Here is a 20,584-nt window from a genome sequence, read left to right on the forward strand (position 1 = left end):
CTCAACTTGGGTATATTCTCTTTTGCAACGAACTGGTCACACAGAATTCCGATTAAAACGTGCGCCGGCTTTTTCCGCGTAAACATTGGTCATTCGTATATCCAGGGATAGATCTTGGATATTCCTAGCAGCATGGGACCCAGCAAGATTCCCCCACTGACCTACAAGGTCGTGGCGGAGTGCTCCGTCTCCAAGGCCCGGGCGGGATTGATGACCCTCAGGTGAGTGATTCCGTAGGGGAAAACCCCTTGAAAACACTGACTAATCCATGTTACACACTTCACTATGCAGGCACAGTGAGGTGAATACTCCGGTCTTTATGCCCGTGGGCACCCAGGGTACCTTGAAGGGCATCCTGCCGGACCAGCTCATCGAGCTGAACTGCCAAATCCTGCTGGGCAACACCTACCACCTGGGCCTGCGTCCTGGCATTGAGACCCTCAAGAAAGCCGGAGGTCTCCACAAGTTCATGGGCTGGCCCAGGGCTATCCTGACGGATTCTGGTGGCTTCCAGATGGTTTCCCTGCTGCAGCTGGCCGAGATCGATGAGCACGGTGTGAACTTCCGCTCACCCTTCGACAACAGCCAATGCATGTTGACGCCGGAGCACTCGATTCAAATCCAGAATGCCATCGGTGCGGATATTATGATGCAGTTGGATGACGTGGTGAAAACCACCACAGTCGGTCCCCGCGTGGAGGAGGCCATGGAGAGGACTATCCGCTGGGTGGACCGCTGCATAGAGGCACATGCCCGGGATGATGATCAGTCGCTGTTTCCCATTGTCCAGGGGGGCTTGGATGTGCCCCTGCGACAACGTTGCGTTTCTGCCCTGATGGAACGCCAGGTGCGAGGCTTCGCCGTGGGCGGATTGAGTGGCGGCGAGAGTAAACACGACTTCTGGCGGATGGTGGATGTGTGCACTGGCTACTTGCCCAAGGATAAGCCGCGTTATCTGATGGGCGTGGGCTTCGCTGCGGATCTGGTGGTCTGTGTGGCCCTAGGCATCGATATGTTCGACTGCGTCTTTCCCACCCGCACAGCTCGATTTGGCTGTGCCCTGGTGGACAGTGGACAACTCAACCTGAAGCAACCAAAGTACAAACTGGACATGGAACCCATCGACAAGGACTGCGAGTGCAGCACCTGCAAGCGATATACACGCTCGTATCTGCACAACATTGCCACCAACGAGAGTGTCTCCTGCTCTCTGCTGAGCATCCACAATGTGTCGTATCAGCTGAGATTGATGAGGAGCATGCGGGAGGCCATCCAGAGGGATGAGTTCCCACAATTCGTCCAGGATTTCATGACGAGGCACTTTAAGGCCGAACCTATTCCGGCTTGGATACGGGAAGCTCTGGCAGCTGTGAATATTCAGTTGGCGGCGGATCCGGAGGGGGAGAGTGAGCAGGAGCTGAAGCCAAAGACAGACAAGAGGCAGGAGAAGGAGGAAGTGGCAGAGGAGCAGGTGGCCACCAGTTAACATTACAAAAGATTGGACGTTCAACCAGTAACCACTAATGAGGCATAATTAGGAAACCTTAAAATACCTTGAAGACATTTTACAATTGCTTGTACTTAGTATAGAAACAAACAACTTAATAGAAATTTAAGAAGAAAGTAAAACAAAATTCAATTCAAAACAGAAGCTCTACTAAATTAAAACCCCTAACAAAGTACTTTCTATCCTAGTTTTAATTTAAAAAGAGTACCTTTTGAATTGTTCAGAACGAAGATTTTTATTCTATAATGATATATGATATAGGGATTGTATTCTGAACATGTTTGGGTTGTTAATATTTTTGTTTGAATATGTAAATGTTTAAACTAAATATGTACTTTAATCCCAATTTAGTATTTTTTCTATTCTTCAGTTTTATTATAATATACTATTTAAAGTCAAATCTAGTTTGCCTAAAAAATTTAATATACCCCTATAAAGGGCATAAGAATACTGGTTTTTGGTTCTGCTTTGCCTACCTTTTTCCGCTCTGGCCGTAAAGCTTTCGTTTTTACCTATGGGAAAAAGCTACTTGTAGCCATAGGATGACGCATAGCGCAAATCGGTGGCGATCGTGGATCTCGCGCGGAACGGCCGTTTGATATTGTGTTGATTTTCGACTTTTCCACGACTTCTATCTCGATCGTACTTAGGGTACATGTGTGGTAAATGAAAAAAACCAAAAAATCGGACCTCTCACTTTCGATTCGGGTCTCTTGGCTGCTCGTGGACTCTTCCGATCGGGGGATATCTTGCTGGGCAGCTCTCTGGGGATCGACGAATCTCGATCCGAGAGAGCGGGAGCGCGAGACGGCGGCAAGTGGAGCGCTGGTGCTGGTGGCGGCAGTCGGTGGTGGATCGTTCAGTGAGTCCCCAAGCGTTGTCGCATCCACTTTATCGCGGGTTCTGTCGCGGATTCGTACCTCTAGCTAACGGTGTTGCTGCACGCATCTGGCGGCAAATTGGCAGCGAGAAGCCCGCGCTAATAATACACTTCGAAATCGCCGAATCGGAGGATCCTAAATCCATATCACGCATACGCCTCATCATCCCATCGATTGTAAGGAGTCCTTCACATATAATACTGCTTTTACAATGACAATTAATCACGGACTTGCAGTGCGTGAGTGCGAGTGTTTGAGTGAGTGCTGGAGTGACTATACACATGTGTCTGGGTTTTTGCCTCGTATCGTTAGCCAAATGTGGTAAAAGCAAAAAAAAAAAACGTATATATACGAATTCGTACACCCAGACACACACAAGCCATAAACAATCGTGCCTTGTAATCCGCGCTCTTTATGGCTCTGCCGCCTCTGTTTATCCCCAGGATTTCGGTTTGGAGTATCTGATGGGTCGCAAAACCGAAGAACCCTTATATAAAGTATACGCCAAGTATAGCTGCACAGTCCAAAAGTGATTTTTCCGCTCGTTTTATTATTTATATTTTTGTATTGGCCATCGTTTTTCGCTTTGGCCTGTGTGTTTTTGAATTTTCATGGTTTCATTTCTTTAAATAAGTTTTATTTTTAGCACTTTTAGTTATTTTTGTGTATATGTTTTTTTTTGCCTCGTTCTCACCAATTTCGCTGCTGCCCAGTTCGCCTGGTTATTTTTCGAAATGTTCAGGCCGATTCTTTGGAATATTCATGGGCCTTCCACTCTGTGTACACACAATGTGTGAAAAGATTTGTGTTTGAAATTCGGTTAAAGGTGCATAGGGGTGGACCAGAAGTTAAGGAAGGTATGTGGGGAAACTTGAAAACTTGGAAATACATAACAAAATTGTATTCAAGAAGTGAATAAAAATATCTTTTTTACAAATTTAGTTACTATATAACCAAGCTAAACTTAATGTTAGACCCATATATAAAGTCTATTATAATCTCTTCACTTTTCGTGGTCATGCCTGCTTTTGATGGTCATTTTTTTGGCTCTCTACCATTGCCTCATTTTTCAAACACTCAAATTTGCTGGCCACAATTCATAAATAAAAAGTAAACATATGATTGAAGGCACAGAGGCTAAGAGATGTGGCCTCCAAATGCAGGGGCTCAGACCAATGGTCAATACCAAATGGCCACAAGTTACCACCGGAGAGTGTTGGAAATAAAAGAAAATTATAATGATTGCTGCTAATCATAATCGCAGCAGAATTTGTCAGTTCGTACCGTTAGCAGACGGCGGGCTCTTCGGTTTTTGCCTAGTATTTATAAATTATGACACATTCGAGAGTCGGAAAGAGATCCAGAGAGCGGCGGGGTCTTCAGGTTTTATTTGGGGAGTGGAACCATGGGTAGTACTCTTCGAACAGCTGCTGGGTGGGCGGCAGCCGAGCGGGGGCATGGTCCACCAGTGTTGTTTTGATTGTCGTTGAGCCGCCAAACACATGCAAAATTCGTCATATTTCTGAGAGAAGCTGCTGGGGCAATTAAGCAAAGTAATTATGGGGAAAAGAAAACACAAGGAAATACACTTTCGCGCTTTTGTTTTTGCGATTGATTAATTTCATTCTTCTCTCCGGGGAGGCTAAAAACGGCCTGCGTTAATTATATAAATTAATGAACACTCTTTATACGAGCGAAAATTAAAATTCGGCTTATCAGTCAATTAAGAGCGCTCAAAAGAGTTGACCAATGAATTAAAAGCGAATTTTAAAATGTGCCAAAGCACTCAAAGTTTATTAGTGGGTGTTTCAAGAATTTCAATTAATTTTGTAATTATTTTATTAATATAAAACTCTTTGTTGGCACTCAAAGTTCATTTTTTAGTATGCAAAATCAATAAAAATCAATTACCTGCTGCCCAAAGAATGTTAATTTAATTTATGATCACTCTTTTTTAGCTTCCTTCTTTCCATTTGATTTTATTTATAAAGAAAAGTGATAAAAACCTTGATAAATTCCCTAAATGACTCACTCCTTTTTATATATCTTTATTTTCTATAATCCAAATATTGTGCAAACAATTCAATTAAAAGCCTTCCATTTATTCACTTAGTTTAATATCATTTGCAACAACATTTTAATCAATATACCAAACAAAATCAACAACAATTTCCGCACAAACAACATTTATTCTAGCCAGCTGGAACGAGTTTTTCATTTTCATCGTCGAATGCAAATTTTCGGTGAGACAAAAATTCAAATACAAAAATCCTCGTATACAATATGTTCGCTCTAATAGTTATTCTATGCAAATCGGTTGTTTGCCTTTTGCATTTGTTTTTGTTACGCCGAAGCCAAAATAAACGGAAATGGAATATTTGCCTGCATATTTTGTTGCTTAGAAATCACTGCTCTTAGCAAATTAGTCTGAAATGCCTGGACAAACAGAGGCTCATCTGCAAAGATAAACCACGCGCGAAAAAGAGTATTACCCAACCACCTCATGCAAATCACTGTCCAAATTGCTGGAAGCTGATTCATTCGTCCAAGACGCACAAAAAAAATTTCTCCAAAATCGATGGAAAAAATGTTTGGCTGATGATTGTGTGGGAGTTTCTACTGTACGTCCAAAGGTAAAGGCGCTTAGTCATGGGACCTATTTTTGCAGCAGATTTGCGGCTTAGAAACACCCACCCCAAATATTGATAATGTGCCGGAATCTTTGGTTGGTTTCCATTTTTTGGCCATCTAATGTGGCTTTGCCTAAACGATTTGCCTTCGGTCATGGCTAAATTTTCGATTCTTGTCGTACTCGTTTTTCTCCATTTATACTTTGCGATTTTCGACCAGATTTCGGCGAGTGTGGGTGAATAAACTTCTTGGTGTTTGATCATTTTTTAGCTGATTTCGATTGGCACAGCACAAAAAATACCACTGGGTTGACAATGAATGGGCTTTGTTGTTGACTTTGAAAAAGAGAATTATTTGTATTCATTTTTTAAGAGCGAGAGTGAATGGCTGAAGTTGAATGGGAGTCAGCGGATCCAAAGTTTCGGCAACCTTGAAACACTAAAAATATTGTGGTGTAATCAAAAACAAATCAGCTGGACATGGAAAAGTACATACTTTATCGCTGAACATATGTTTATCGTTTTTTATAAATAGTTAAGGAGAGAAAAAATTCTTTTAAACATTTTGAATGCTTGGCGTTGCTTAAAAATAGTTCAGGGAAATATTTTTAGGGACAGAAAACTCCATAAAATATTTAGAAAAAACTTGAAAAATATTAAAATTGAGTAAAAATAGAATAAACTTTGAAAACCTCCTTATTTTTAAATTAATGCCAGGCAATTTCTAAAATTATATATCAATGGCAGAAAAATCCACAGCTGAACAAAATACATATTTTTATTTGTTCTATCAATCAACGTGCACCAATTAGCTCTGGCTTAAATATTTGATCTGGGCACCGGTATTGCGTTCATTTGGCCAAGGGGACAAATGTTAACTTTCGCATTAGTAACCGATTTTATCGGCAATCTCTACTTGGCCCCAAGCCATTCGACTTTGATCTGCTGGGCAATAAATAACGAATTTGAATAGCCCCACATAAATCACTCTTTCAATTTGATATTCGTTTATTATTAAATTTCGTATCTTTTAGTTTTATTTCTCCGCCCCTCTCCTTATTTTTTGGACATGTGAGCATTAGTTGAGAGTGCGGGCAAAAACGAGACACAAAATGGGAATTAAAGTTGCCGAGTCGAGGCATTAATAAATCAAGTTCAATTCAATTAGTGCAATCGGGGGACGACACAAACAATTTTCATTTCCCCCAGCGCCTGGCCTCTCATAACCTACGACAATTTATAATGTTGCGCAGAAATGGAAAGAAATTCAAATGCAAATTTTGCAAAACGCGCAAACAAACTGACAATGAAAAACGTTGAAAAAGCAATTCGCTAATAATGCAGTGTGCGAGTATCCAATAAATTGTTAAACAAATGTTATTCTGTAATCAATAAATGAGCTGCCGCCAGTGTCTGGTGAATAATGTATGCGGAAGTGGGGCCCAAACCATATAGCCACCCACTCGAAACATGTTGTAACTGTCACTTGGGCGGGGCCGTAAAAAACCCCTCTTTATATGGCCGGCCATAATTTCGATTTCAGCATGAATTTATTTTCCACCTTAAGCCCGTAATTTTACACGAAACAATGCTGCACATATACGGCCAATAATTCAATAAAGAGCCATAAAAAGAATTATTAATACGCGTGCGAAAATCTCTGTCGATAAAAAAGATTCAATTCAGTGGATTGTGCAAAACATATAAAACACACAGCATAATCGCCTTGCGTAACATATTTCATTTTATTTTATTTATCTTCATTTGCGGCCAGTGAGGGGGAAAAACTTTCTTTGAATGAAAGAACATTTTGCCGATGTGTCGAAAAAAATTCGAAAAAAATAGCATATCTATATTCGTTCGAAATATATTTTCCTTGCGACCTTGTCCCCTGTTCGCTCAATCTGGCACACATTTGGCACGAATCGGTGAACCGATCCGATCCGGAATAGATTTCACGATCCGCTGGCAATTATATGCAAACTGCAGCTGACTAATTTCTGGAATGGAATGGCGCTGATCGCCTCAATCGTCTGCTGTCAATAGTCTACAAATCTTGGGCCCCAAAGTGTCTCTCTCTGCGAGAATCGCAATTCGAGGCAGACATTTCGCAGCAATATTGCGTTTTTTTGCCGTTCAAAATTGTCAACGCAACAAGCTTTATATATTCTCATCTATATATATACACGAAATGATATTCCAAGATGAAATGAGTTAAGCCCAAGGCTGAAAACTGTTTTGAGTATGGATTGCGGTCGGAGTGTTGACATCTTGAATTTTAATGATTTTTGGGATGGGATCCTGAACTTGAGCAGCGGCAGACCTTCAGTGCAATTAAAGATCATGTTTTTTTGGATTATAGAATGTTGAGATGATGTGATATAGCCTTTAAACAAAGTGTGAATGAAGTTGGAAAAGAGATACGTCATAAGGTATAATTGATTGACACAAATTCCCCTTAAAAATTATATTTTAGAGGGAATTAAATATAAATTTGTTGTTGACAATGGTTAATATATAATATTAAATCTTTAAAAAAACTGCGATTTAAAGCAAACAAAAATTTACTCTCCTTTCCGCTTATAATATCAGTTTTATAATACAAAGCGGCATGATTGGTGTGGTTGGGATCACACAGTATTCTCAAGCCCCTAGCTTGATTAACTTTTCACTGCGAAAGGTCTGGTAAAATTCTGTGGATTGATTGTTTGGGGTAACCACAGGCAGGAACAGTTTTAAGTTACAGACATTTCAACGCCCCTTGATAGACTTGTCAACTAATCAAGTTCTTAAGTTCAGGTCTCGATCCCAAAAGGGGGTATTCCAACCCCCAGTGATCCCGAGCTGTCACAGAAATATTCATAAATGTCATCGTCAATTCTAATTCAAATGGCTCATGTTAAACTCAATTGTACCCCTCGAGTCTTCAGATCTTTCAGAAATGTTAAGGTTAATGCAAATTGGCTCGGGAATAATTTTCATTTATCAATTTCACACACAAAAAAATCCTAACAATGTATTTGTGAACAAATATAAGTATTTCAAACACTTTCCTTGTTTATCGGTGACTGTTTGTCGAGTGCTTAAGAATATCAAATAAATGGATAAATACATAGAGCGTTAATTGATCTTGCATTTGGCAAATACTTAATTTTAAAGTGTCCATCAATCGATGGAAAGGGCGAGAAGTGGGCACTGAAAAAGTTCCAATGTTCCGGAAAGAAGAAAAAACCATTTGCTAGCCGGTCTAAATTTAGTAAAAAGGCGTGGGCCGTTCAGCATTGAACATGGCCAGGGTCTGTGACGCGTCTTATGATCCCAACCCGAACAGCCGAATGGAACAACCTATACTCAGCTAGATAAATATGTACTATATCGTTGAATTTTTGCAGATCTTGGCTGATAATAGAGCAAGCGAGCTACAAGAGAGAACGACAAGATGCATGTGCCATTATAAGGATAAAGGAAGGACATTATCAGGAGCAGTATCATAGCACTAAGGAGGTCCTCGTTATATATGGAATACCGATAACTGATATTATATTGTAGGTATCATAATATATAAAGTACTCAGAACGTTTCTAATACTTTCCTTTTTTAATTACAGATATTAGAGTACAGTGAACTTGAGAGAGTGTTAACTTTTTACCTACATATATAGAACCCGCTCACATACACAGATAGAACCTACAATGGGTAAAGATTACTACAAAACCTTAGGGCTGCCAAAAACTGCCACCGACGATGAGATCAAAAAGGCCTACAGGAAACTGGCCCTGCGCTATCATCCGGACAAAAACAAAGCCGCCAATGCCGAGGAGAAATTCAAAGAGGTCGCCGAGGCCTACGAGGTTCTTTCAGACAAGAGCAAACGGGAGGTGTACGACAAATACGGCGAGGATGGTCTCAAGAGTGGCGGTATGTTTCAGAACTTCACAATAGATATTTTTAAAATTTTATAAGATTTATTTTTTCGTGATTTATCGTCTTTTAGTAACTTCAGTTAAAAGTATTAATACCTTATTGATCAACACTCTACGTAAAGATATATATTACAATCCAATTTTAAAGATTTGTTTTGAAGATATTTAAACCTAAAGATGCACCTTAAGTTGGAGACATTTTGAATGTTCTCCCAAATAAATTGATATGTTACATATTTATAAATTATTTTGATCAACACTCTACGTAAAGATATATTTTTTGTTAGCTTACAGTTTAAAGAATTATCTTGGAAGATATTTAAACCCAAAGATTCACCTCAAGTTGGAGACATTTGTAATGTTCTCCCACATAAATTGATCTGTTAAATATTTATAGCTTAGTATGATATATTACTGATTTATTTTATTATATTATATTTTTATTTTCTAGGCACGCGAAACGGCGGTCCCTCGAGCAACTCGTTTACATATCAGTTCCATGGAGATCCGCGCGCCACCTTCGCCCAGTTCTTCGGCAACAGCAATCCGTTCGCCTCGTTCTTCGACATGGGCGACAATCTGTTCGACAAGAACGTTTTCGACCTGGACACGGAACCCGACTTCTTTTCCTCGCCCTTCGGCGGGATTGGCTCGCGGCATGGTCTGGGCAGTGCCTTCAGGTTGGTCCATCGCCTTCGATAGTTTCCGTGGAACACCTTGCTAACCTCTCGCAGGCCCTCTTTCAGATCACACTCCTTCAACGTGCACACGCCGTTCAAGAAGGAGCAGAAGCAGGATCCGCCCGTCGAACACGATCTCTATGTGACGCTGGAGGAGATCTACCACGGCTGTGTTAAGAAAATGAAAATCTCCCGGCGCGTCGTCCAGGCGGATGGCAGTTCCCGCAAGGAGGACAAGGTCCTGCAGATATCCATCAAGCCGGGCTGGAAGTCCGGCACCAAGGTCACCTTCCAGAAGGAGGGCGACCAGGCGCCCGGCAAAATCCCCGCCGACATTGTGTTCATCATCCGGGACAAGCCGCATGCCATGTTCAAGCGCGAGGGCAGCGATCTCCGCTACACGGCGAGACTGACGCTCAAGCAGGTGAGTCTTCCATCTGGGAAATGTATATTGCATGGGGTGGTTATAGTATATTATATAGAGGAAGCTTAAGGAGCAGAGAATTATAAATAAGAAAGTATAAAATGGTAGGACAAAATAAATTTAGTTTAACAAAAGATACAAAATTCATATATACAAAAAATAAAATTAAGGAAGGCTTAGACAATAAAAATAAAATCATAAACATGCGTATGTCTACAAAAATTAGTGAAAAAGATGAAATGAAATGTTCGGAAATGTTACACAAATCTCTTTGAGCCAAATGAGGGGGAAATCAAGACAAATTACCTTTAAAAAATGTCTGTGACAGTAGAATTTAAATGTTTCCGTCAACCGTGCTCCAAAAATTCTTCTGAATTTTTTTAAATTAAAAAAGGATTTATTATTGAAGCAAATATCAAGTCTTAATTTGACTATAAATGTATAATAGCTAAGTAACCAAAGATTCATATTTTTCGTGCTGATCCAGATGATTATAGATGTAAATAGTTCTGAGTAGCAGTTCTTAATCAACAAATTCAGGTCACTATTTCCAAAGATAGCTTCTGTGATACTTGACCCTCCGCCACCCACCCAAGACCTCGCCTCAGAACCGTATCCATCAGATACCGCATGAGGGACCTGCGGTTGGGTTCTCACAGTATGGCGCCCAATTAGAGGCGCAGCCAGTGCCTAAATCAAATTGTAATGGAATCAGGCAGGCATAATGGTTATGGCAAATTTACCATATACGCGGTGAGCAGCCGAGCAGCAAAGCAGCCCGCCAAATTGGTAAACATGGTCAAGTTTCAATTAACGGAGACAGAGAGTGGGATTTTGGCCAGCAATCTGCTCTGTAGCGGCTCCCACTGAGGTGTTAGATTTTTACACAGTCGCCAAAGCGCAAAACTTCGCACAACATTTTTGTTTTTTGTTAGTTCACTTAATTCCTATATGGTCAAGTCCAAAAAAAAAAGGGGGGAAAAATATCATAAATTTTGAAATTCTCAAAAGTAACAGACGAACAAACTGAAATGACACGCCACTGAGTTTGCAGTCATGTTAAAATTGTTAATTGCATTAAGTAGATTAAATAGTTGACTTGGCTCCGTTGGAGATTTTTAACATTTTATTGCTTGTTAGTGCGACAAATTTAGTAAATATTTTTGGGCCTATCTCTCGGTCCGCAGCCACTTATGGCATAGTTGGCCAAATATTCTTGTTGCCTCTGTTTTGAATTTATGAATTCCATATTGGTTTTGGTTTTGAGCTAAAAGTGTCATGCTGTTCTTTCTATATAGAAATATTTGACACGGTTATTTGGTGAGTGGATAATGTGAATGGATTTAATTGAAATATTTTTTCGGCTTGAATGGGGGATAACATGCTTTTGGATGGGCGATTTGCAACTTAATTAAAAACATTCAATATATCTATTTTTTAATTTTAAATGCATATTCTATTAGCTTGTACGAAACTTTATAAATCTGGCTGGTGGAACCAATAAATCTTGGCTTTTATAATCACATGCCCAAGTCGTGCCTCGTAAGATTCTGTTCGCCTCAATAAAGCAGACATACGGCAATTGGAGCTCCATATATGACCATCCAAATAATTGCCAACAGCGTTTTCCATTTTTTCTGTCATATTTCGCTTTTGTCGTCGCTGCAGCAGTAAATTTAATGCCAATCGTAAATTACATCATCGTTTACGATAAAATTGAAGTCAATGAGTTTCGAATTAATTTTTTGCTTCACGTTTTTGGTACTATATGTACGAGTATTTTTTATTTTTTATGCATATGTCTGATGATATATAGACTTGGCACGTTTCAGTTTGAATTTTAAATTCACCTTTTTCGATTTTTGTGGCACTTTTTCTCCCCTGTCTGGTTGTACATGAACATTTTCGAAATGGAAATCGAATTTAACAATGGTTTTGTTTTCAAGTGCCTGCGTCAGAGTTCCCGCAAATGCAGCAAACTAAAATTGATGAAGAATTCAAGGATGTACGAGTGTAACCAGGACTCCCTGCTTGTAACTGATGGCCAGACGTTGTTGTTTTCGATGTCTGCCCAATGGCATTGTCATTCGACTGGTGGCCCAAATGATTTGGTCCTCTTTTTCCTCCATTTTTGTTGGAAAAAAATTGGAAGTTCTATACAAAACCATTTGCTAGTCGAAAACTTCGTTTGCATTTTGATGACAGTTGTCAACTGGGATGGGGGAAAGGAGTTTGGGGGGGGGGGGGCGCACAAAAAAGAGGCAGCCGAATAATGCTTTATGACATGCGATTGAATGCTGTTGATTTGTTTTTCACAGCAAAATAGAAGAAAATCCCACCTAAACCTTCACTTCTTTCAGCGAGAGTAATTGTCTAGGGCAGTTCGGAAAAATGGGGAAAAAGCGAGCATAAAGCGGTGAAATATATAGGGGAATTTATGTTTACTGCCTGGAACCTTCCGTTAAGCTGAGCCTGACATTCAGATTTATCATCTAGCCGTTGATAGCTGCTATGATGATTTTTGTACACAGAAAAAATATAGATGTAGTAAATATGAAATAGAAAGTCTAATATAAAAGTATGGCATTTTCAAAAGCGAAACAGCAAGAAAAGTAAACGAAATGTCATGTTTTTAGAATCCAATTTCTTTAGAATTGTTTTTACTATTTCTTTAGATTTATCATATAGCAGATGAGAACTGCCATAACAATGTTTTACACTGGCAAGAATTTATATGAAGTAAATTTATAATTAAAGTATAATATAATACATATGTTGAGTAAGGTCTTTAGATAACCTTTGAACTATAAATGTTAGTATAGGTTATTAAAAAAAAACTAATTTTAGTGTCATATGTTAAGGATTGACTTGGCTTCGAAAACAGGAATATATTTTTCTAAATTCCCGAACTAGATACGGAGTGCTCGCAAAATTTTATCGATGCCAAATTCACATTTGTATTCCCTTTATTTTCGGTTCCCTCTGTTTTTGCTTTTTCATGCTTCAGATTCCGTAAAAGGTAGCAAAGTATTTAAGCGTTACAGATTTATATATGTGTATTTCGCTGTTTTTTTTGGGCTGCGACAACATTTTCAACATTTCCATTAAAAAAAATATTGATGCTGGTCGTCGTCATCGGGGGGACAGGTTGTTATCGTTGTTGCTGCTGTTTTCTGGGTCTGTCGTCATCAGTTTATGCTGTCATCGCTTTAAATTCGCCAGTCGGCAAATAATGGCCAATACCCGATCCGCGATATAAAAGTACGCACTACCATCCATACATACACATTTAAATATTCATAAGGTGTGCACTTTGGTTTTGTCGCAGATTATTTATTTATGTTTGAAGTGATTTCTTGTTGTACTTATAACTTATTTGTATTTTATTGGGTGAGGCTCGGGGCACATTGACAACTATTTAACACGTGTCCGGCAAGTTCTTTGGTTACAAATCACTTGTGACAAGTTATGGAATGGCGTAAAATATTATATCATCCGCTGATGGGCATCGAGGGGTTTGCTTCGTTTTGCGCGCTTAGATCAAAACCCTTTTTTTGCATTCCATAAATCACAGTTGAGGAAGGGATTGACATTCCAGTTATTGCTTGTTTATGGCTGGTCTCGCAAAAGTTTGAAAAATAAAGGCTTACCAGTTGAAAATGTTGGAACTCGCCCCTAAAAATGATTACCAAAGATAATCTGTCACTTTTTGGGTTGCTTTAGAAAGATTTTACGGAGCGATAGGCTAACAAGACATGTCGAAATGGTAGTGTCCAAGTGAGAAGTTAGGATCATAAGTCATTTACTAATTATCTCCTTCTCTTTCCTTTAAAATCTGATATAAATGTTGAGTCATTTAAATTTTTTCGCTTACAAATTCAACAATTTATAACATCACAGTACTTGAATCTTACAACTTTCTTACAATTTTTGGTTAAAGATACTCACAAGCACGGTTGCACATGTACATAAATACATAAATTTAAGAACTTGATTATATTATCCTTATCAAAGCCTTTGCCCTGGGGAAAAGAAGCAATCAATAAGATTTTCATCCAAGTTCGGAGGCGATTTAATTGAGTAAGCCACATCAATGTCTGGGGCGAAAAGAAAACCTGATTGATGCCCATCTCTTAGTGGACCAATTAAACAAGTCGTATGTCAAACCGACGGGCCGAAAGAAAGTATCAATGAAAATGTCTGGGCCAAGAAGGGGAAAGTAAACAGAAAAGGACATGGAAGCGTGTCAACAAGATGTTTAAACACGAATTAGGCAACATAAAAAAGGATTTACAAATGTTATGTTCGATGGGAAGGCAAACATGCAACTCGGGGGATAAAAGCTCGAAGGAGCTGGAAAAAATCCAGGATTGGCCGGGGCACCTAAACAGGATTACCCAAAAAAGATTGATAGATGCCACTCGACAGTGTAACTCATGTGTCGTGTTTGCTCATTTCGGTTCGGTTTGGGTGACCAAGAAAGCGAAATTGAGTTATTGGCCGGGGTATTTGCTGACCATATTGATTGATAAGCCAGGAACCAAAATAAATAAAATGAAAAGGAAATAAATATAATGTTAGCATGGTAACAAAACTCTGGTCAGTTAAGAAATTTAAGTTTCATTCGAAATAAAAGTAAAAGAAAGCTGAATATTTTCGAGATACTTTTTCCAGTTATTTTAAAGACTTTACCCCTGTAATTTTACACCTTTATTATAAAAATTTAACATTTTCCATCTCTAAAGATACTCAATGTAGCCCATTTATTTAGTTGGCTTAAGGTTGAAATTATGGTTGTAAAATAAAACGTATTTCAGATTAATTTCTAAAGCACAACTCGGGTTATAACAACAAAATCGGAGAAATAAAAACAAGTTTTTTGAAAAAACCCTACTTTATTTTTGGGATCTTGATGTCCACCTTTACCAGGAACTACCATCATCCTTCTTAGAGCATTTCAAAAATATTATTTTGTACATTTACGTTATATATTTATATTTTTTATTTCCAGGCTCTTTGCGGCGTTGTCTTCCAAGTTCCTACCATGTCCGGCGACAAGTTGCGCATCAGTACCATGCAGGAGATTATAAAGCCGAGCACGGTGAAGCGGATCCAGGCCTACGGACTGCCATTTCCCAAGGACACAACGCGCAAGGGGGATCTCCTGGTGGCCTTCGACATCCAGTTCCCCGAGAAACTGACTGCCGCCCAGAAGGAGGTGCTCAGGGACATGTTATGAGGGACTCAATCCTCACCCGCCCCGTGACGACTCAGACTCACACACAGTCCGCCCTGAGAATCGGACTTAGTCATCCATGCCAACAACGCACTAAAACCAAACCGAACCCATCTCTCAAATCAATATCCCCCTCATTTCCCTTAACACCCCACCATCGAGATCTTCCTACCATTTTGCTTGTTTTTGTGTTCAGTGAAACATTTGCACATTTCTTACAGGAACTCCCTCTTAACGATCGGTTTTGCTCATCGACGCCACGAACATGTTTGCATAATATATATATGTTGACCATAGTTATTATATCATTAATTCTTAATTTATTTGTCTAAATTAAAGCTACATTTAATAAAATTACACACACACATACGGAAAACATGTGGAAGAAAAAACAAGCGAAGGGAAAGAGTGTTTTTAAATTTTCTGCGGAGTCATGTTTCTGCAATTGCAAAGTTTCCCTTAAACCCCTCCCAAAAAAAAAGTGGAAACCTGTGAAAGGAAAAGTGAAATTTTCTTTTGGTAATCGCAAAGCGTTTGGCTAATTAGCTGCCGTTTCCAGTCGGTCGCCCCCCGAAAAAAGGAAGCACTCCCATGTCAAACGGAATGCTGCTCGTTAAGTCATTAAAATTGCATGAAGTCAAAACTTTATGGTCTGCAAAGTTTGCGTCAAAGCCGAACTAGCCCAAAAAAGCAGGAGAATACCAGAAACCCGAAAAAAAAATTAAAATGGGATAAAGAATGGTAGGAAAGTTGCCGGAAGAACGAGACCAACATCAAAGCTGGCAAATGGTAATTCGTTTAAAAAGAAAGCCAGCGACAGACGAGACTTAGACATCGACATAGACGCATTTCATTTGCAGACAATAAACAGGCGGCAACAACAACTCGAGGGCAGGGTAAATAAATTAAATTTTGAGCAACTCTTTGCATACAAAATAGCGCTGGAGCAGGAATGCCTTCCGTGGCCGAAAAAGATTCAAGAGCTAGCTCAGATTTCAAACACATGCCACCGACGAGGAGGAGCTCTCGGGACGGGAGAAGGAGCGGCAGGATGAGCCGGGATGATGTGCAATGGATACGGTACCGAGTGGAGGGTTCGATCTGCACGTTCCAGCAACACGAACACTCCACGGCCCTCTGCCGCCGACTCTGTAACAATTCGTTGCGATTTTCCACTTATTTGCCGGGAAAACCAAAAAAGATTGAGCCCAACACTTTGCAAAATGTAAAAAAAATCTTTTACAACTTTTAGGGGTTTTCCGTCATTCATTTGGTAAAACTGTTTTCAAGAAATAAAATTTAATTTTAGTGTAATTTATCTGTCTTACTTTAATATACAGTCCAAATTAAATTTTGATTTCTTGCAATTTTAGTGTTTTTCATGTGTCCTACTTTAATTTATGGTGCATATTAAAATTAAGTTACATTTTAAGAAAATTATAACATTTTCTTTTCTTTTCGTTTATAAAAAAGTGTAATTTCAAAATTGTTTAAAAAACTGCATATAAATAATATAATTTTAGTATTATTTATTAACTAATAGTTCAAATTTAAATTTACTTGACTTATTGCAGTTTGTATAAGGTTTTGTTTTTAATAACACAATATATATATTTAATATTTACCGAAACATATTTTTTAACCAAAAGGCTGTTTATCAACTTACTAAAAAATCTGTAGAACAACAATTTTAAAGGATGTTTGAAAATAATTATGTTCAAAACTATTTTAAGTTAGTTCTATGCAATTTAACAGATATCTCAAAAAGTTTAAAAACTTTGTTGTTCAAAATAACTTGTAAAAATACTTTTAAATACGAAATTTTTCCTTGTGCTGGTCTCCCCAGCCGAATTCTAAGGAAAACCTCAAAGTAGTAGGCCGAAGCTGAGGCTGCGGATGAGCCAGCAAGAAGTTGGCTGTGCCATTAGCATTGGAGGGCAGGAGGACGCTGACGTGGAGGCCCAGTCAAAATCACAGAAAATCATCGACAACTGGCAAATGTGTGAATTGAATTTTCAAACAATTTTCCCCCGTGCAGGGAGTGCAGTCCTGGACCTCGTCATCGCCTGGTTTGTGTATCCTGGTTTCAGTTTCTGTTCCTGGCGCTTTTCAATTCCGCCACCCGCCCTCCGTTTTCCCACCCCCATTTTCCCCGGTTTCCCGCTGGCCAAAAGGGAACGTGCATGATTTGAGATTTGATTTGGTCGGCGGCCGCATTACAGTCGCTAAACCTCGACTTCCGTCCTCGTTGTCCTGGGCTCGAAGCCTCGAAAGCGAATTTTAAACATTTCGCTCACGTCTCGGATGTTTATGCCATTAGCGTTTAAGTTGCCCATACAAAATGCGACTCGTAAATAAGCAAACGTTTCTTTGTTTTGGCTTCCTCTCCTGCTTTCCTTTGTTAAGGCAGTGTAATCGATGCCGAGGCTAGTTATTGAAAATGATCCGATTAAATTAAACGAGAATTTGCTGCAAAGTGAACAATGAAATCTGTGAGCTCTCGGAGAAGCCGATTTAAAATATTCTTACATCAAATGGGACTAAAATGATCAATAGTTGGTGTTCTGGTTATTGACATAATGCGATTAAATGAACAGAAATCTTAACAATAATGTACTTTCTGATAAATAATAAAATTTCCCTTTAAGCTGTAATGGTTTGAAAATATTTAAGCAAATAAATAAGAGGCTTATTAAGTTTGCTAGTTATTTGAACAACTTTAATTTATTAACAGCAATTTTATTGCTTGTACAAAATTTAGCTAGAAATTTGGGAGCTTTGCGAAAGCCTAAAAATATGCAAGACAACAGCTGATACAAATAATTTATCTGCATTCCACACAGCAAGAGGAGCAGGAACAGTAGTAGTTCTCGAACTCTGGACACACCTCCAGATTCTGATTCGGATCCTGACCGTGCTCCAAATCTCCCTCCTTCCGAACCCTTCGATTTGCTGATCGATAGAGTCTCTGGATGAGGGGCCCAAATGGTTTTTGAGTCACCAGATGTGTAGTTGTTTTGTGTACTTCGTAGACACAATTAGTTTGAAGACACACAAAAGCAGGCTCGATTTCCAGGACATTTTCCGAAAACGAAATGGTTTGAGGTTTGACCAAAGGTCTCTTCATGATTTTCTTGACCCGCTTTTTTTTCACCAATCTGATCTTATTCTTCTTGATTGGATTGTGGATTTTGGTATCGGTAATAGCAGCTTGGATCTCTTCTTCGAAGGATTCTTGACGCTTGGCCGCCTTTCTCTTCAAAGCCGAGACCATTTTGTATCGGCTTTGGATATTATTGATGTTTCTCAAGGTTTGCTTGAAGGAAACCTTGACTTCTTCGACCTCCTGCAGCGTATCCCAAATATTGTTTTTCATAACTTTATCACGAGAAAATTTGACTCAAAAAAATAAGAAAGTACACACTAACTGAAGCAAATGAGACGATTATAAGAAACCAGATGGAATACAAAATCCAGGGGGGTTCGATTTTTATTTTTCTCCCTGTTTCGTCATTGGGAAATTCCGATATAAAACGACAAGTACTAAACTGACCTTATCGCTACAGCGGTTGATAAAACGTTTTGCTGGGAAAACCAACGACTCAACCCTATTTTTACCCCTATATATAGGGTGGAAATCAAAGTAAATTTCAGTTCAGAATCGTACTTGCAATTGGAAAAATGCCGCCACCACCTCACCAGCCACACCAGCCCCACAGCCCACCAAAGGGTCCTGGCCATCCTGGGGACCATCATCCAGGACCGCATCCACCCCACCATGGAGATCCGAAGCCACACCATGGACACCATTAAGCTATCCTTAATATAAAGTTGAAACTAAATGGATTTTAGAAATATTGGATATATTTTTACAGGGCAAAAGCTTTATTTAAACCAATGTGTTCTCTTTAAGCAATCATAAGCCAAAGAAATAATAAAAAATTTCAAAAGCGTTATATAAATTTAATTTTATGAAAGTTTATGTTGTGTTTCATGTTAAACTTTGTGATTTGAGTCTTATCTTAAATTGGCTTTCGTATAAACAGTTTATCTTTTTACCATTAAACCTTTCTTAAATATATAAACAAAACATCAATACATTTCCCCTTATTAACTTATTATTATGGCTACCCAGCAAATACTCATTAAGTCAATAACTGCAATAGAGTCAACAAATTAGCACATTCAAATTATCAACAGACCAAGCCATATTCTGAGTAATTTTGTGGGAATTCTACAAATATATTTTTATAAGAAGGTTTCGATAAGGTAATCCTATGAGATTGCAAGTTATTATCTTGCAGATGCCGTTAAAAATCTGTGGATAAGGATCGTGCAACATTTTTAAAAAATATTCTTATTCATACAATGGGTTATAAGAAATCTTATATTTGAATAAGACCGTAAAATGTATACAGGAAATATTGGAAATCAGTTCAGTTATTTGTTAGTTATTTGTGATAAAAACCACTTCCTGCTGACTTACTCATAAAGGTAGTCTTTGATACATACATATATACCTATGACGGTATAAATATTTTGTTTACGAGTATTTACTATTACTAATTATTCAATAACAAACATTTGTTATTGTCGGCAAAAAGCCGCACCGTCCATCTTCATAGTGGTTTATTGCAAAGTCCGACAGGCTTAACGGGGCCCCACCTTATCTGCAGCCCCGATAAGATTTCGGTGAACTCGAAATATTTTATTTTTATATAAATGGTGTGACATTAGTGGGTTAGTTTAGTACACAAAGGCTGTTTGCCAAGTCAAGATGCCGCCGCCACCACCGCACCACCATCACAACCCACCGCCCCATGGGCCTCAACCGCCTTTCCAGACGCCGGTGCATCCCATTTACTACGAACCAACTCCCGGGAACCCCGGAAATAGTTCCGGCTTCAGCCCACCGCCACCACACGGTCCTTATCCATACCCGCCTGATCAAGGATACGTGGCGCCTGGACCTCCAATGCACCCTCGATAAGGACTGAACTATAAAGTGGACTTCTAAAGTATAATGTGATAAATAAATTAACAATCTATTCTAAAAATACGTCGCCCAGATTTTTGTTTACTTTTATTTATTTTACTTAAATTTGAGATGTATTGATACACAGGAATATTTCCGTAGAAGCTTTGGTCCTACCTTAGTGGACATCTTTTTAAGCTGTCTTAGGGGTATGTTCTCTTAAATACCCAACTCGGCACAGGAGATATATGAGTACTGGTTAATGGCTTGAAATCATATGGTGGTGCCATATAAGAAGGTCCGAAGTTGATCGGTTTAGTTGGCATTT

The 20,584-nt window shown here is 39.1% G+C and overlaps 4 protein-coding genes across 6 annotated transcripts; 3 read left to right on the top strand and 1 right to left on the bottom strand.

Annotated features, from left to right (window-relative positions):
* Positions 1 to 33: 33 nt before the first annotated feature.
* On the top strand, positions 34 to 1,682 carry LOC108027803 (queuine tRNA-ribosyltransferase catalytic subunit). The gene is made up of 2 exons (XM_017099382.3): positions 34 to 221; positions 292 to 1,682. Exons 1-2 carry the CDS (start codon positions 133 to 135, stop codon positions 1,484 to 1,486), a joined length of 1,284 nt encoding a protein of 427 aa, XP_016954871.1. The 5' UTR covers positions 34 to 132; the 3' UTR covers positions 1,487 to 1,682.
* A 517-nt stretch (positions 1,683 to 2,199) lies between these two features.
* On the top strand, positions 2,200 to 15,681 carry LOC108027870 (dnaJ protein homolog 1). Of its 3 annotated transcripts, none has more exons than XM_050885698.1 (6): positions 2,200 to 2,369; positions 8,411 to 8,563; positions 8,626 to 8,936; positions 9,393 to 9,621; positions 9,676 to 10,045; positions 15,057 to 15,681. In XM_050885698.1, the coding sequence occupies exons 3-6, from the start codon at positions 8,711 to 8,713 to the stop codon at positions 15,282 to 15,284; spliced, it is 1,053 nt and encodes a 350-aa protein (XP_050741655.1). In that variant the 5' UTR covers positions 2,200 to 2,369; positions 8,411 to 8,563; positions 8,626 to 8,710; the 3' UTR covers positions 15,285 to 15,681. The 3 variants fall into 3 exon arrangements, with proteins under 3 accessions (XP_050741655.1, XP_016954973.1, XP_016954974.1); XM_017099484.3 differs by lacking the exon at positions 2,200 to 2,369 and adding an exon at positions 2,376 to 2,564; XM_017099485.3 differs by lacking the exon at positions 2,200 to 2,369 and adding an exon at positions 2,376 to 2,564 and having other exon boundaries at positions 9,688 to 10,045.
* A 2,289-nt stretch (positions 15,682 to 17,970) lies between these two features.
* On the bottom strand, positions 17,971 to 18,743 carry LOC108027735 (uncharacterized). The gene has a single exon (XM_017099287.3). The coding sequence runs from the start codon at positions 18,655 to 18,657 to the stop codon at positions 18,106 to 18,108; it is 552 nt and encodes a 183-aa protein (XP_016954776.1). The 5' UTR covers positions 18,658 to 18,743; the 3' UTR covers positions 17,971 to 18,105.
* Positions 18,744 to 20,048: 1,305 nt separating this feature from the next.
* Positions 20,049 to 20,340, top strand: LOC108027728 (histidine-rich glycoprotein). Its single transcript, XM_017099280.3, has one exon. It carries the CDS (start codon positions 20,059 to 20,061, stop codon positions 20,269 to 20,271), a length of 213 nt encoding a protein of 70 aa, XP_016954769.1. The 5' UTR covers positions 20,049 to 20,058; the 3' UTR covers positions 20,272 to 20,340.
* The last annotated feature ends 244 nt before the right edge of the window (positions 20,341 to 20,584 follow it).

Source organism: Drosophila biarmipes, chromosome 2L, assembly GCF_025231255.1.
Source record: "Drosophila biarmipes strain raj3 chromosome 2L, RU_DBia_V1.1, whole genome shotgun sequence".
Taxonomy (NCBI): domain Eukaryota; kingdom Metazoa; phylum Arthropoda; class Insecta; order Diptera; family Drosophilidae; genus Drosophila; species Drosophila biarmipes.